An 18,852-nucleotide genomic window follows, 5' to 3' on the forward strand; every position below is an offset into this window, starting at 1 on the left:
TAAAATAGATGTACACAAAAAAAAAGATCGCCACAAGGTTGAGTATGTTAGTACACTCGAAATAATGTGAATGTGGTGATAGTTTATTTGATATCTTAATTTACTGTTTGTTTTTTTGATGTTTCATTTTGTTGCCCAACCTTATAGTGCCCAGTTGGAAATTTCACGTGACCAGGGACTTGTTTGTATATTTCCATATAAGGAATGTCTTAATGATACCCTATGACTAGCTCATGATTTTAGACATGTTGTTTAATAAAACCATTATGTTGTTGTTGTAACAGTCCCACAGTTCTTTCCTGGGGAAAAAACTACCCTTTGATTGAACAGTCGGTGAGTTGACAGTCATTGACAGTAGGACTTGGAGGTTTGGTACCGTTCGAATGTACCCAAAATATCGTAGATTATTGTTGTTGTTACAGTTCCACTGTTTCCGAGAGTGAAACATTTTGAATGTATTTGATGTCATTGGGAGTTATCGAAAGGTACTGGAGCAGCCAGGCCAACAGTTAAAAGTGTCGGGAACAATTTCATAATGGTAGTAGTTAGGAATGCTGCACTTACCTACTCTTATTTCAGCTAGGGAATATCTTATATACCTGGGCACTAGCATCTGACTATTTAAATTCGCAGAGTGGTGTTCATTTAGGTCTTGTTGCACCATTAATCATTGTTTTGAGAAGTCTCTTAAAGCAATCGGTAGACATCGGAATATATTATGTTCAACCGTTATAATCTAATGAGTTGATGCCACTGCGATAGAATTGAAAATACATTATGTGGAATGGTATCTATCCTACATTAGTATTTGATGCTTTAGCAGCCGTTAAAAACAATTGATTGACTTCGGATGAGATGACGTGCTGGTATTGCCTGACCAATACAATCCTGGTCTTCTCCTCTACAAAAGTCCATTAATCCGGGACCATTACTCGTAGGTTTTTCAGTTCTATTGCTTCTATTCCTAAACCTAATTTTGTCTTGTTGACATTCCGTACTCCAACAGATCTCCATTATTCCGGTAACTTTCATAAATTCCATTTTGTCCAACTCTCAAATATGGATCTCTCTAAAAACAATCCGTCGACTTTGGAGGAGATGATGTCATTGCGATAGCATCGGAAATCGATTAATTGTGGAATGGGATCCTACATTAGTGTTTGATACTTTAGCAGTCGTTAAAGATAATTGATTGACGTCGGAGGAGTAGTGCTGGTGACAGTTAGGTTTTTGCCTGACTTATATAATCCTGGTCTTCTCCTCCGGAATCCATTGTTTCGGGACCATTATTCATAGGGTTTTCAGTACTATTGAAAACCTAATTTTGTCCTGTTGACATTTGGCACTCCAAAAGATCTCCATTATTCCGTTACCTTTGATAAATTTTTGTCTAACAGTTAAATATGGAACTCCATTCTCTAAAAGCAATCGTTCGAATTCGGAAGAGATGAGAGATGCAATTGCGATTGCGAAATCCATTAATTGTGGAATGGGATCCTACATTATTATTTGATGTTTTACTAGACGTTAAAGACAATTGATTGACGTCTGCAGAGATGACATACTGATGACAGGTCATCAGATTCGCTGTGGTCAGCAACGCATTGCAATCCTGGTCTTCCTCCTCCCGGACCATTATTCATAGGATTTTCAGTACTACTGCCCCGTAGACATTTGCCACAAATTGCTCCAAAAAGGATTCTGGCATCCTCGATCGACGATGGTTTTTGAACATTGTTGTCAGTCTGATTTTTCAGTACCAGGATCGAGTTTCAAGCGGATATCAATATCATTAATTTGTTCGCAGTTTGTGCATGGAAAAGTCATGAACAAGGCTTTCATCAGTACTCGATGACATTTAGCCGTTTCTCCTAAAGATCACTATTATTCCGAAGCCTTTCATAAATTCCATTTTGTCTAACACTTAAATATGGGACTCCGTTTTCTACAAGACTTTCTAATTTGTTTAAAACCTCTTAACCCTGAGTCTTGCTTTTAATAAGTTAGGAATCAAATAATAGTTGCTGCAGTTTCTTAAGACAATGGAGAATACGGATATTTACCCACTGTAAACATGCGATTAGATAGCTCTCTGGTGTCCACACGAAATCTAGATTGGTTCATGAATACCGATTGTCTCTTAATAAAATGGCGACTCATTCTAACATGGTGATATTCTGGGCGCATGCTCATGCTGATATAACTGGGAATTACGTTGCTGCACAGAGAAAACAGAATCGTGATAGCAACCGAATTTGTTGCCAATCGAATGATTCTACCTTAGTGACCGAATTTTACAGTTGTGGCTAACAAAAGTTTGGTTGCTTCAACCGAAATTCTTCTTTATCAACTGACTTTCTGTTGATAGAACCGAAAAATTCTATGTGTGCAACCGACTCATTCGATTGGCAACAAATTCGGTTGCTATCACGAATCTGCTTTCTCTGTGTGTATAAACAGGTTCTCGACTGCACGACTAGGAAATTGACTGGTTGGTTGTAGTTCCGCTTGTAAACTGATTGAATGGTTTCTGCAGAAGTTTGCTGTTCTCCCTCTCCGAGAGAACTGGTTTGACATCGATCTGCACACGGACATGTTAATAGCGAATCATGATCCTCTACCGGTATCTCAAAGGTAACAGATTATAGACCCAAGGGAGCAGGATTTCAGTGGCCTAATCTACGAAATTAGCCAAGGTGCGATGACCAAAATTTAAAACCACGAAATGGGTTGTTTCCCAAATCCATTGGAGGAAGTGAAGTAAAGATTGCTGGACAGTTTAATATGAAGGAGTGTCATGGGGTCCCTCCCGGACCACAAGAGAATCATGAGTTATACTTAGACCTCACACCTAATGACAGATCTATGAATGTCTTTAAAACTGCAGTGCACGAGCTGCAAACCAATGTATCTTAGATATGGTTGTGTATGGTCTCTTTCTGACATGCCTCAGGGTATACACCGCAATATGATGTTGCAATTAGGATGAGGAATTGCCTTGTTAACATTTTGTTATTTAGCAATTCAACACCAAGAAGAAAAAAGTACAACAAACATTAATATTTCTTTCAGTGTATTTAAATTGTTTAGCTTGAAATTGTGCAAAAAACAAAAAAAAAAAAAAGAGTGCGACAACTATGATCTGCTTTCGTTTTGATTGTACGAGTATTATTTTAAATACTTTTTTCCATACATTTACTATTAGCATAAAACAACTTACGGGGCACACTGAAAGTTTTATTATAAATACGTATAACCAGCAGTACGAATACAATTTTGATTAAAATTTTGTCAAGTAAAAGAAGAAAAAAAACAAAAAACAAACCTCACTTACCAGCAAGCGTTCATTTAAATCAGCCAACGACTATTATTCAGTTTACCATAATGGAACAACTGCAGTCAGACAAAACCCCCCATCTACAATCAACCACAAACAGCCACAAAATCATTACTGGACAAATGAACCAACTAACCAACCAACAACAATTTACACAGAAAAACTGAAATTTATTTTCAAATAAATATATGTATAGTTGATGGTATAAATAAATAAAAAGGCAAGAAACGAGTTCAGTTATTGACATCGGATATCAACGTCAGCGCGTCATCATGATCATGGTTAGTTAGAGGGAAAATGATTTTCATTTCTATTTTATTTGCTACATTCATAACTCCAAAAAGAAATAATAATAATGACAATAACGAGCGTCATCATCATGACGATGATGACAATTGTAAATTTTATAAGGCTTAATAGTTTTTCAAAGTTTCATCTTTTTCATGGAGGCCATGAAATAAGGGAGGGAATTTCATTTTGTTTTTCATTATGTTGTTGGAAGTGATTTTGGTAAATTTGTGTGCAATTGTTGTTAATAAAGTGAAAATTACTTTTAATCTAGCAAACAGCCATCATCATCAACCTACCAAACCAACTTCAATTCAATTAAATAAAGTTTAGTTTAACTTGACTCTCCTCTACTCCTGGGCAACACTTTAGGAGATGCTGTAGTTTTAAGATCATCATCGTCCGCATTGCGGTATGAGTAAGTTGCTTGTGTGTTTGTGTCATGTTTGAGAAATTGTGACTCTGAAAATTATGATAAATGATCAGTTTTTTTTTTTTTTTTTTTGGGGAAATTTGTATTAGAGATCTTCAAATAACAGGTCTCACTTCATCGATTTATGTAAATGGAGCAGAAAATATTACTGTCAGTAGTTCTTTAATAATGATTATAAATTTATATGAAATTTTGTTTGAAGTATAGTATCATGTTTAATGCCTTAGATCATCAATAGTGAAATGTAGACAAATTTGGGATATTTATAATAAATGGTATTTTTTTTAAAAGTTAAATAATATGAACAAAACTCTATTTCATTTGGTATATTATGTTTGTAGTTAAAAATACCAAAAATTATCTTTATTTATGAGACACTATTCCATTAATGTGGCTCCACTGAAGCGCTTCCTGTCAAGCTAATTTTTTCAGACCTGGTTGGCACTTTCTGGCTAGAAAGAAATTACAAAAGCACCCCACAAAAAAATTCTAAAGGCGTTAAATATCAGCTCCTAAGTGACCAATGATTATCAAACTTCTATTGGTGGTGGGCAACCTACATGTATAACATTCATTTTAAGACCGTATAATTAGGTGTAGGTGTCTCTATGAATGTCATTCAAAGGTATCCTCCTATTCAAAGCTGCTCTCCCCTGAATCCAACTTACTGTTAAGCAAATTTTCCAATACGCTTTCTGTCCACCTCATAGCTGCAATTTAACCTTGTTGGATTTATTGGTGAGATGCCGTTCAAATAGTAGTATGACGCTTGGAGATTCCTCCATGAACGTCATTAAAAGCTATCTTCCTATTCAAAGCTGTGCTCCCATGAATCCAGCTTCCTGTAAACCAAGAAGCTTTCAAATAGTTCAGATAAAATTCTCCTTAAAAGTATCGATCGTTTCTGGATTATCAACATATAGTCGATCAAATAGCGTCATACTACTATTTGAACGGCATCTCACCAATAAATCTAACAAGGTTAAATTGCAGCTATGAGGTGGCCAATTGACATCGGGAACCTCAGTTCTCCAAGAACTTCACCTGTATTCCGAGGTAAAGAGATACCACCAATGACATCCAGAAGGAACTGTAAATATGACATTATTCTCAATAAGAAAAAGGAAGAACCTTCGTTTCCCAGTGTATTTATTGTGTTCCTTATGATATGTGTGACATAGTGAAACAAGACGCTTTCTGGTTCTTTGTTACAAAAGGTTTGGATAAAATTCTCCTTAAGGCTATCCATCGTTTTTGGATTATCAACACAGCATCGATGAAATAGCGACATACTACTATCTGAACTGCATCTCTCCAAAATATCTAACGAGGTGAAATTGCAGCTATAATTGACATTGGGACCCGAAGATATTAAACCTATTGATCAAACCTCCAAATAATCTCAGTTCTCCAAGAACTTCACCTGTACAACTTCACCGTCTAATTGGTGCTGCCTCTATGAATGTCATCCTCCTATTCCCATGAATCCAGCTTCCTCTTAACAAAATTTTCCAAGAAGCTTACGGGTTATATGATAACTTCCAAATAACATCAGTTCTCCAAGAACTTCACCTGTATTTCTAGGCAGAATACAGCTATTGGCTCCACCAATGACATCCAGAAGGAACTTATTATAAATATGACATTATGTTTCATTAGAAGAATCCAGCTTCATGTTAACCAAATTTTCCAAGACGTTTTCTGGTTCTAAGTATGTTAAAGGTATCCATCGATTATGGATTATCAACATAGCATCGATCAAATATCGTCAAACTACTATTTGAACGGTATCTCAAAAAAAAATTGCAACTACGAGGTGGCCAATTGACATTGGGACCCAAAAACATTAAACCTATTGATCAAACCTCCAAATAAACTCAGTTTTCCCAGAACTTATTCTGTATTCCGATTCAGAGAGAGATACTGTATACAGTTGGCTTCAATAATGACATCCAGAAGGAACTGTTTTATAAACAACATTAGAAGAAAGAAGAACCTTCGTTTCCCATATCATAAGGAACACAATCAGCCCAATTATGAATAAAAAATTCCGCGGGAGTTTGTTCCCTGGGAGTTTTTTACCATTGAATTTGAATAGGAAAAATGAGAAAAGGGGAAAAACTCCCGAGGAATTTTTATTCATACTTGGGCTGAATATTTAATCATTAATCTCTCTGTTGTCCAAAATGATATTTTTATGTGCTAGATTGAGTCACACTTTGTCGGCCTCCACAGCCACAAACTCCAATAGCAAGATACACGTTTAAAGTCTCATGAACTTTTTGCTCAAAAAACCCAAGCCGTTCTATGACGTGGCGGATTCCAAATATCTTACAATTGAGGAACCGCAATGAAAAAATTGAGGAACCGCAATGAAAATGAAGATGAAGACTTCCGGAACAAGAAACTGAATTGAAGTCCATGGTGTATTCTCGAGGTCGGCAAATACCTGCCCAAGTTAGGGCAGATGGTTCGTCAGACGGACTTATTTTGGTCCGTCTAAGATCAATCATAATGGAAATAGAATTTGTAATTTTAGAGCTTTTCAGGAAAATATTCTTCCTATTAATTAATACTCTTAAACAATCATTTCTAAGATAAGTGTCCCGATAGACTAGACGATAATTTCGATTCCCGCCAGAGACACTGGGTGTAAGTGCAGACAAGCAAAACGTTTCGCAGTTTGTGTCTCTTGACGATATGGTTGAGCAATTTTATTTAGGAATGAATGATTTTTTTATTCCTAATGATCATCAAGCCTAAACCGACTCATTATGCTTTACGGAGGTGGAGTTGAAAAAAGCGGCAATTAAGATTTGAAGTTGAAAAAAGCATTTTCAACGACAGTTTTGTAAGGTGCTAAGTGTATGTTGTTTTCAAGATTTAAGAGACAATAAGGATTATTGCGCTTTAACTGAACCGGAAAGTTATTCCATATAGATAATATTCCCCAATTATATGGCTTCTAAAACAATTTTTGAAAATACTCCGATTGCATTTAAGCAATTTCAAGAATTTTTTAACATCACCATCATGCTGTTAAACAGCATAAGTTCACTTAGTTCAACATTATGGCCAAAAAAATAAAAAACAATTATTTTAAACAAATGACAAATATGTATGTTGAGGTATTTATATTTTTGAGGCCATGAGATGATGGCTTTTATTTATTTTGGTTTATCAACACTCGGCCTTAAACACTGACAAATGTTTCAAAAACAATTGCTAAGTTCTTGTTGTACATCAAGTCTTTTGTCTTTTCTTTTCTACTTACGAAAATTTAACCAAAAAGTTCTATTGTTTAAATATTTACCAACCAACTAAAAAAAAAAAAACTAAAAAATATGTAGAAAAAAATGTAATAATAACAAGTAGTTGAGGCAACATTTAATAGTAACACTGAACGAAACCCTAAATACACAGTTTAACAACAACTGAAAACAAATTAACGACTAGAATTCAGTTGAAGGGAGACAAAAACAATAGAAATGCTCCAAACAAATTAGAAACCAAAAAATATATATTTATGTACTCGTATTTAAAAAACATAATAACAAAACTGTGAATTGGGTTTTAGGGCATGGAAAAATACTGAAAATAATTTAATTATAATATTGCGATATTAAGAAGATAAAATTGACCTCCACCTGAATGAATAAAATACATAACATACATAAGAAAATCGCGCATACTAAAGTACAGTTTAATATATGAACAAGAACAAGCTATATTCGGCTGTGACGAATCTTATATACCCTTCACCAAATTATACTTCAAAATAAAAATTTTAAATATTTTTGGTGAACAACATTTATTTTTTTTTTGCAGTTTTTTAATTTTTTTGGAAAAAAAAATTTTCGAATTGTTTTTTAATTGTTTTTTTAAATTTAAAAATTTTTTTTGGGATTTTTTTCATTTTTTGGAAAAAAAATTTTTCGAATTGTTTTTTTAAAATTTATTTTTTAATACAATTTTTTTTTAAAATTTTACAAAAAAATTTTTTTTTTAAATTTTTTTTTCGTGAAAAATAAATTCGGATTAAAAAATATCATTAGATATCCATATTGTCTATATTAATGACTTAGTAATCCTGATATAGGTCAAAAATCGAGGTTGTCCTGGTTTTTTCCTCATATCTCAGCCATTTGTGGACCGATTTTGCTGATTTTAAATAGCAAACATCTCGAAAGCATGTCTGACAGAATTATTGAAGATTTTATCCCGAAGATATCAGGGGTCTTCAGAAAATTGATTTCAACAGACAGACAGAAGGACATGGCTTAATCGACTCCGCTATCTATAAGGATCCAGAATAAATCTTCGTTTCTCTATACCTGTCATAAGTTCTTTCCTTTCTCTTACTCTCCCACCATCATACACTCTCGTATTAATCGAAACAATTCTGTTACATTTGAGATATTCGTACAAAATTCCTAATTTTTATTCGCTTAAATTAAATGATGGAATAATTTTTAACCCTAATACATAAATACGTAAGAATAAACTAATTATACTTAATTCGAAATTATTTATTTATATTTACGTATTATTTTGTTGGTTGTTATTTAATATTTTCAAGTTCTTTTTGAACAAATATTATTTCAATAGGAAACATTTTCAAGCTTGTATCTGGAAATATTTTTATTATTCCATTTTTAGAATATTTGACTGAATAAACACACGCGTTTGTCAACTAATAATATTGTTTAGATGATACCAAACTGTGTGTGTTTCTATTTAGCAATAATTAATTTTCAGAATACGTTAATTTGTGTTTTATAATATTGTATTATTTCAAATATAGTCTTAGCATTTTTGTGAACACGCCATTGCAGACATCAAAATCGTTTGGAATTAAGATGCATAACTGGAGAATAAAATTATATTCCAGTTATGGAGCTGTCTTTCACCAACAATTTGAGTCAAAACAAACTCCGTTGCCGAACTCGAACCTTAGGTCTATCAGTCCGTGCCTTTTTGGATGAAACACAGGTTTTTGGATAAAAAATTATTTTATTTTTCAACATAGTCTCCTTTGAGCTCTATGCAGTTTTTCCAATGTTTCTCTAATTGTTATATTCCTTCCAAAAAATAATATTTGTCGAGGTCATCAAAATAGGTATTTGTTTGTGAGATGATTTCAACGTTGGAGTCAAATCTCTTTCCCCCCGAGACATTTCTTCAGGTCTGGAAACAAGATATAATCACTCGGCGCTAAATCCGGAGAATAGGGAGGAAGAAGGAGCATTTCGTAGCCTAATTTATGGATTTTTGCCATGGAAACTGCCATCTTACGGAAAGCTTTCTCATACCCAAGTGATCATTCAAAATTGAAACCATTGAGACATGTGAGATGCCTATGGCATCCACAATATCTCGCACTTTTAATCTCTGATCGGCCAAATTTCAATTTCAAAACTCAACTGGGCGTCCCGAATGTTCCGCATATTCCGTGATTGTACGGCCACAACGAAATTCAGTAAACCACTTTTTTACCATTGAAATTGATGGTGCTGAGTTCCAATAGTATTTATCAAGCTTAGACTTTATTTTTTCCACGAAATTCACTCTTTTCCAATTTCTCCTAAAGTCACGAGATAGTCTGCTATCAATGGCTTTCAAACGCAAACTAAATGACGAGCTTGTTCAAATTGTGACAGGAGTCAACTGACAGCCGTCTGTTGACAGGAGCAGTGTTGCCCATTCAGTTAAGAGACGGGAAATTCAAAAAGTCGATGATGATTATTTATGTTGTTTATCGGAGTTATTTAAAAAATCCATGTATTCTTTCAGTGAAGAAAAATGGTTGCATCTCGAATTCATTCAGGCAGAACTTGAGTTATACGAGTTAGTCGAGTTCTTTAATAATCAAATATACAGTTGATACAGTTTGAAATGTAATGAACATTTTCCATCATATTTATTGATGATTATTCAAAGACATCAAAAAAGCCTCCAAACCTATCCGTCATGAAATATCTGTAAGTTAATCCAGATCTTTAAATCTACAAAAATACAATTCCATACAGTATCCAGTAAGTATTTCAGAAGATCAATAGGGCGAGCGAGAAGTTAATTTAAAATACTCTCCTATGTTCCTTTAGTCATAAACGTTTTTGTTCCGGCTTGTCCTCCTCGATATCTCAGCTACTTCTACAATATTTGTGATGCAAAGACATACTTCTGTTCCCAATGAGATTCCAATCAAATTCCAGGGAAACGTTCATTAAGTTTCGTGTCCAGAGAAGCTAAGTTAAATTAATGTAGTATTGAAATACCTTCTTTGTTGACCCTCTAATTAAGTGAGAACTCATCGATCATGTGGATATTGTTCCATGCATTTGTTTCGTGTTAAACGAATCTATTTCCAGAATACTCATCAGGCAATTCATTTCCTGGAATAATATCAAGAGAATTTTGGCAAATTGGGAATCGATGAAGTCACCAACACGATCTAGGTTATTCAGCGTGTCTTGTAGGTTGCAGAACGAAACCACGAACCATGTGCTTTACGTTTGCAAGCATTTAGGATCACAAAGAGTGAGGTATCTTGGTGGGGCCACATTGGATCTAAGATATGTCTCTTAAATCTCACCATACTTCAGTCCAAACTGTTATGGTGAACTTAAGGCTTAACAAAGGATTCTTTATTAAATTATGTATTATCCAAAATGCTACCTGAATTGATCATACACTACAGGGCAGACGACGAAGAGAAATTGAAATATCCCTTTACAAAACTATGATGGAATGAAATTAAATATAATCTATCTGATCGAATATATTAGAAGAATATAGTTATGGTCCTAGGCTTCTTACAGGAGAGAATAGGAACAAGTATGTGAATTGTTATCTCTAGTTTGATCACAAGGTTTACTTGAACAATCAGCAGATAGACCTACTGAAATACATGAAGTTTTTAAGATACTTAAGGTCTATTAGTTTATCTTTATTTTATTGGCACAGACGATAGCTGAAATTATGTTTTACAATGTAACATTAATTGAAAAATAACTGCGGGACTTTGATTTAGTTGTTTTTGGCAACACTAAGTTCTAAAGTTTTCTTTGATAGTATAATATAATGTAATCCTGTCTTGGAACCAATTCTAACCCATCCTCAACTTGGTGACGTCTCAGCCAGATTAGATAATTTCAAGGTGAATACTATACAGGTTTTAGATAGTAACGAGTTTTTGAAAGTCTTAGATCAGTATCTTGTAACCATCTCTTGATTAGTGGGTTAAATAAGGTTCGATATTAATTTTAGGGAAAAATCACAAAAAGCTGTGTGATTGCTCTAATTGGGATCATTCTTTAGATCGCAGGATTTCTCTTTCATCAAATCGAATCATGTATATCGGAGACGTAGATCACAGACGTAGATCGAATTCGACTTCGAACTATCAATTTCCATTAAAAGTACTTATGTTTTCTTCACTAACTGGTTTATTTGGATAGATATTTTTGACATTTGTTATTCGCTAGATTATTAGTATATAAATGCAGTAATTAGCAACAGAAATAGAAATAAAATATTAATAAAATACTCTCTTTTATTTTCTAATTGCAGACAAACAATATGATATACAAAAAACATCCATTGAATGCAAGAACTTTTTAATTTTGGAAGCAGAGATATCCAAACACAACAAACCACAAAAAAAAACACTTCAAACCATTAAGTACTTAACCATTTATAAAAAGAGATACAATTTTGAATGCAGCATTTAAAAAAGTATAGATTTGCATTTCTAGTATGAGAGAAAAACACCATTCTCCTAGAAAAATGCTTCCCAGCCCCAAACAAGGGTCAGTGTACCCGATTTTAGGCTCAGTGCCCTACAACATAAACTCAAATGTACCTTATGACTTGACATCGCCCTCAAGGGCCTCCACCACCGCCTTGACATCCGCACTGACGGCTCTGTATCAAACCCAAAAGGAACTTAAGCACAAGGAACGAAGGCGTGGCACTGTAGATCAACCTTTAGATTTGCGATTAGCCCACAAGAAGCAGGATGTTGCGATTGGTGCAGCTGTTGAAGACGACCAAAATTGTTCCACCGAAATGATGGAAGATGAAAATAGTAATTTAGTTATGATTGCATCAGCCCACAAGCAATCCTCCTCCTCGTCGTCTTTGGAAAAATCTTGTCAAAGTACAGAATGTAATAACAATAACATTATTAACAATCATGCATTGCGTATACAAGCGGATCATCTAGAAAAGTCAGAGGGACAACTTATGAATGAAATGAATAATAATGATAGCAGCTTATTGCAACAAAATCATAATCACACGGTGCGAAATCAATTCGATAATTTGAATAGTAAGAAGATACTAAGAGTACTGAGGGATCAGGCTAAATCGTTACCCAACAATTTGGAACAATTGCCTTTTCCCGTTACAGCTTTACATCCCACACTTCTAGAGACGATAGCCAAAGCAATGCCACCCCTACCATATAGAAATCTATTCTTTATGCCACGGCCGAACCAACCGGGGAATACGTCTAATTTTTCCTTTTTCACCACACCTCTTGGCAAAGAGTCGAAAAAAAGTTCCAGTACAGTCTCAGCGACTACAACCACACCTCCTATAGCTACTACAGATTCTTCTACGCTTAACGATATTAATTTTGATACCACACAACAACAAACACGCTGTTCGCTAACCGAAAATCTTACCAACTCCCTGCTAATCAATCAAAATAGTCCGGCCACGCCCGCTTCAACTCCTAACCAACCATATCGTCATAAACGAACCACTACTGTCAACTCTCGTACAAACACTCAAGTCTCGGGTAACCTCTCGTACAAATCTAAAGATCGGTACACCTGCAAATTCTGTGGCAAAGTATTTCCTCGCTCTGCAAATCTAACGCGTCATTTGAGAACCCACACGGGTGAACAGCCGTACAAATGTAAATACTGTGAACGTTCCTTTAGCATATCATCGAATCTGCAACGACATGTCCGAAATATTCACAACAAGGAGAGACCTTTCAAGTGTGAAATATGCGAGAGATGTTTCGGCCAGCAAACCAACTTGGATAGACATTTGAAGAAGCACGAAGCCGATGCTGCCTCCATGGGTCTGGGACTAAATGAGCGATTGCGAGGAGGTTTGCGCCGTTTCTGTGAGAACCCAGCCGAAGAATCTTATTTCGAGGAAATACGCTCCTTTATGGGTAAAGTTACACAACTACCACTAAATGCCACCGCCGCCAGTTCAGCTAAACATGCTATCGCTGGACCCGAAAGCTCTACAACACCACATTCCGAGCCCCAATCGCCGGGTAGAAGTTCATCTTATGCACCTTCCGATCCTGATTCGGCAGCAAGTGGCCTGCGGATTGTAACCCATGACGATCAAAGCAATCACAGTAATCAGTCCAATGAACAGCACAACTACCCACAAAGACAAATGCAGCAGCATCCTGGTCAAAACGATAAATTATCGCTATCAACCTCATCCTCACCATCCTCCACCGATGACAATGAGGCATCTACTCCTACAGCGGCCAATAAACTAACATCATATGAATCATCTACCAGAGGTTGCCCCACAACAACTTAACACTAATATATACTATGTATTGTCTACTATATGTATTTCAATTTATGTACAGTTGATGCACTCTTAATATGCAAACGATTCTCTAGAGTCTATTTGTTTTTCTCGGTGCATTTTTATAGCGTATTACAAATTTCTTCCTATTGTAAATTAAAAAGAAAACAAGTTTATACTCAATTCTAATTCTAAAAAAAATAAAGTAGTTTTAAACTCAAGTCTAAACAGAAATTCATTAAGAATAACCAATGCAAGTTACTAAAGATAAGATGGCTTGTGTTCGCTCGTTCTTGAAATTATATACATATTTTTGTAAATATTAAACACACTTCCTTAAAAAACTTTTATTGTCATAAGAAAATAGGTAAAATGTTTTTTGTTTGTTTAAGAATATTTACATGTTTTATATTTTTAATAAATGTTTGAAAAAAAAATATTGCTTAATGGCTGATAAATTGTTTATGATTTAGTTGTGCATAATAATTTGGATGGTAAGTTATTTTTATAATTTATTCAATGAAAGGGACTTACGCAGTTTGAGCATATCAACTACAGTCGTATTATACGTTACATTGAAGCTTAATATAGTTTGTTTTAAGATTTGTCAGATTATCTTAAAAAGTTTGTCAAAATGTGCATTATACTTCATTTGAAGGACCTTTGAAATAACTATCATTTGATATATAAGGAGTGAGATCGAAAAAACCTTAAGTATTATTTGATTTTTATTATCATGTTACCTTTGAAAAATATTTTAGTTATAATGTTTAATGTCAATTATGTTCATTTGTTGTTAATTTGATTAAAATGAGTGACGAGAAAACAAAACTTGGTCCTACAAAAAGTTGGCCAAACAATGAAAGGTCTGCCGTCAAACTGATTCCAATGTTATTAAACAGTATCGGGAGAGCTTGTCCGTTTGGCAGAAAACCTGCTTCACATGATGTTTCTAAAGCCGGTTAGCTTAGTACTCGGACTATATACAAGGCTGAAAAAGTTCCTGACAGGAACTCTACTAAAAAATTAGAGGCCAAAGACAGAGCACGGAAATTGAAGTCAAATTTTATAAACAAAATATACCTGCTGCGTAATGGATGTCGAAACATATGTTCAATTTTTCCGGGTCAATATTTTTATGTTGCTTTCGCTCGAGGGAATGTTGTAGAAAAGTGTCCTTCATTTTGAAGGGTACATATCTGTCATTTATTCTCACTTAGTTATTGAACATTGTTAACATGACAGTTTTTTTCGCTTCGAAAATGTCGAATGTTGTACCAACAAAGCATCATATGCGGGAAGTTTTGTATTACTTCTTTAATTTGCAAAAAAAAAAAATCCGCTGAAGCTCACCGATTGCTCACCAAATCTAATGATGAATGCATTCCATTGGTTACAACGTGCGAGAGATGGATTGTGCGGTTTAGAAATGGTGATTTTGACATGGAAGATAAAGATCTATAAGGCCAGCCAAAAAAGTTTGAAGAACAAGAATTGGAGGTATTACTCCATGAACATTGTTGCAAAAGTCAACAAGAGTTTTAAAATCATTGGGAGCTACTCCAGCAGCAATTTCAAAGCAGGATTCATCTAAAAGCAGGGAAATGGGGTAGGGTAACATATGAATTAAAGCCGAAAGACCTTAAAAGACGATTTTGTATGTCCGAAATGATGCCTGAACGCTATAAAAGAAATTAAGTTTTGCAACGAATCAATACTTTCGATAAAAAATGGATCCATTACGATAACCCGAAGCAATAATAGATGGTATGTGATGCCATTCCAAACAACCAAATCGACACCAAAGCCAAATATCCATGGCGATAAGGTATTTGGTGGGACCAAAAGTGTCCTATATATTATGAGCTGCTGAAATCTAGCCAAACCATCACATAGAACCTGTACCGAACGCAACTGATTTGTTTGAAGCGAGCATTGGCCGAAAAACCATCAGCATATGAAGCCGTAATATCCCATCATGACAACGTTCCGCAACATTATGCAATACCTGTTAAAACTATTTAGAATGAAGTGGTTGGGTTGCTTCACCCGTCTTTAAGTCCTGACCTTGCCCGTCCGACAACAACTTGTTTCGATCGATGCAGAACGCTCTCCCTGGGATACGCTTCTCTTCAGAATACTTGCCGAAATTGGATTGATTCGTTATTGGTCTCAAAAGATGAGCAGTTATTTTGGCACGGAATCCATACGGTGCCAGAAAGATGGGAAAATGTCATAGCTAGGAATACATTCACATAGTACATATGTATCTATATTTTTGTTACTTAGATACCAGCTATGTATTTTTCAGATTCACATTATAATTTCTTATTAATAAGAAGAAACTGAATCTGCGTATGTATTTTCAAAAAACTTTACAGTTGATTATAAGGTAATGATAAGGAATGATTTTCTTACCCTATGTCTATACCTGATAAATTTTTGTCATGATAAAAAATTTATTAGTATTATTGCTTCGTTATGTTAAAATTGTTAGTTCTTTTATCTTGACAACAAACGTCATTAATTGTTATGATAAATATTTGTCAAGTATAGACAGAAGATACAAAAGTCATATAACAATTTTATATTCCATTTTATTTAAATTACTATGCGAATTACTAAATGCTATCAAATAAATGTTAAATAAAGCTCTTGATTTTTCACATTTAACATTTCGTTATAAATAAAAATATGTATAAAGCTTTTATGAAACTGTTAAGTCACAAAAAATGTTATGTACTTACATATAGAAAAAAAACATTTCCTGTTCCGTTGATGTTTAATGCAGATTTCTTTCCATTATTAAGAGATATATTTTTAATATCGTACTTTAAAAACCATAAACTGTTTAATTCAATTTGTGAATTTTTTATTTCAAAACACTATTTTCTTTTCTATTTAGAAGCAACCTATTTGCTTTTTCTTTAATAGAAAGCTTTACTTTAAAGCACTACTTTATGTTTATTCATATAAAAAAGCTTTTATAACTTGTGCTTTTGTTTTCTATTTACATTTTGTATTAAACACACTAACACCACTACAACACTTTGTATAAATGCAACAAACGACAGCATAAAACAAAAACAACGACCGGCCGCAAATTTGCTTTAATTTCCCTACAACTTTACACACTTTTTTCAGACATTTATTAACAACTTTTCTATAAAATTTTTACACAAAAACATTAATTAACACTTTTATTATAAATTGGTGTAAAAATATTGAAATTTTCTACATTAATTACAGATGAAAATGAACATTTTCTTAAGACACTATTACTAAACAACCGAACCGTGTAAAAAGTGCGCGTAAACTAAAAGAGGGAGTATTAACATGATTAAGAGTAAGAACAAACATTCATTCATATGCATGTACTTGCATATATTATTCTAAAAGAGATGTTAATAACAGAGAATTAACAAGTGTGCGCCAGGAGCTTATTAGCAATGTTGTTGTAATTTGTTGTTGAATACGAATACGTATGATGAATGTGGAAGGAGTAGAAAACCAAAGAAAAATGACAAATTAATAAAAATTAATTGAATTTGTTTGTTTTGCTTTTGAAGACTTTTTAAAATTGGAGACTTTTTGTATTTATTTTGACTGTTTGGAAACTGTATCTGTAACTAAATAACAATGGATATAAAAACATTGTTACTTAAATCCTTATCTGCTAAAAAGCCAATATGGAGCAGTCGCCGCATTTACTTTGGAAAATCGTGGTAAGAGACAGACACAAATAAAATAAAAACAAAAACTACAAATTTTGAACAACTTTAAAACATTTTTTCAGCTTTATTATAAAATATGTGGTAAAAGGAAAAATGTTGACCATCAAAAGTATAAAAAACACCAGCAGCAAATGTAAAACTTGGCCAGAACGTATAAAATACTATCATTGGGCTTATAAAAGATATCATAAAAAACAAAGCAATTTATCAACTACACACAATATACTTTACGAAGATAAGGAAACATTTACCCTTGAAGTTCCTACACTCACAAAAGAAGTACAAACAGAATGTTCAAACATTTATACAATAACCAAAACCACATCAACACAATATCAAATGTTAGTAGCAATTACTTCATCAGCTCAACAAACTTTAGCTTCTGCCTTGTTTAATCGAAAAACAGTATACCTGAATCAAATATCTAGTTTAGTTAAATCATCAAAGACATGTCAAACTGATTTAATTAATACTGAATGCAGAGCAGTACAATGTAAAAGATTTTGCCTCATTAAAGCCACAAACACCGATGAAAATACCAGAAACTCTAGTACACAAACCGATTTGTTTGTTGTTGCTACAAGTCCAGACAAATCTTGTGAACCCTTGGCTTTGGAAAGTAGTGGTAAAGATTTGGATGTTTTAATTTATATGTTAAATGAAATTGGCGAAATAGTGATCAATCAAAATCAGTTATTAAATAACAACTCTGAAATGATGAAACAAATAATGCAAGTGAATATGTTACCAAAATCGAAATCTTTGGAGAGCGCTAGTAGGTAAGCAAACACTTGTAACTAGATTGAAAAGTTCTGTCGTAGTTATTGAAACAATTATTTATGATTTAATATAATACACTATACTTAACTCCAATTACGGCTTACGCCAAAGAAGAGCCTGAACGAAAAGCCTAGAATGCAAACTTCGAAGAACCGTAACGCCTTACAGTTAGATGACGCCAAACATTAACCAATGCGAGGGAAACGCAAAACTCTCGGAGGCAGCGACAAAATGACGGCTTGATTACCCTTAAGCGATAATAGTGCGACGAGCGATTTCTTTTTCCACCCAGAGCTGAAATCTGAATTCAGCCTAAGAGCGGCTATTTCTTCGCAATTTGTGCATTCGAAAAAGTACTGAGTTCAGATAGTATGAAATCATTGAATCTATTGAGCGTTACAATTATAATGACCTGATTGACATTGCCGCGTACCGGATTCTGGCTTACAAAAATTACAAATGAGCATTCGATTTTACAATATCCTTCAGGTTGTCTCAGAAGATGAATCCACTGTACAGTGGGATCCTTTGATATAAATTTGGTTATTTCCATTATCTTACAGATATAAATAGCTGTCGCCCAGCTAACAATATTGGATTACAGTCGTTCCTAAAATGTTATTAGGTGTATGACTTAAAAATGCCGGATTTACAATAGATAGCGCATCTTTTGAACGCCTCACCATCACAGGCAACCTGTACCGAAC

The 18,852-nt window shown here is 34.1% G+C and overlaps 2 protein-coding genes across 2 annotated transcripts in view; both read left to right on the plus strand.

The window, feature by feature from the left end:
• Positions 1 to 13,957, plus strand: part of LOC135951768 (transcription factor Ken) — a 52,180-nt gene extending 38,223 nt beyond the window's left edge. Inside the window, exon 2 of the mRNA XM_065501487.1 lies at positions 11,631 to 13,957. Within this exon, the coding sequence (XP_065357559.1) occupies positions 11,817 to 13,640 (1,824 nt within the window). The 5' untranslated portion in view covers positions 11,631 to 11,816 and the 3' untranslated portion in view covers positions 13,641 to 13,957. The remainder of the gene's footprint in view (positions 1 to 11,630) is intronic.
• A 3,248-nt stretch (positions 13,958 to 17,205) lies between these two features.
• Positions 17,206 to 18,148, plus strand: LOC135949889 (uncharacterized). The gene is made up of 2 exons (XM_065499343.1): positions 17,206 to 17,356; positions 17,428 to 18,148. The coding sequence occupies exons 1-2, from the start codon at positions 17,271 to 17,273 to the stop codon at positions 18,146 to 18,148; spliced, it is 807 nt and encodes a 268-aa protein (XP_065355415.1). The 5' UTR covers positions 17,206 to 17,270.
• Positions 18,149 to 18,852: the final 704 nt, after the last annotated feature.

This window comes from Calliphora vicina, chromosome 2 (genome assembly GCF_958450345.1).
Source record: "Calliphora vicina chromosome 2, idCalVici1.1, whole genome shotgun sequence".
Lineage (NCBI taxonomy): Eukaryota > Metazoa > Arthropoda > Insecta > Diptera > Calliphoridae > Calliphora > Calliphora vicina.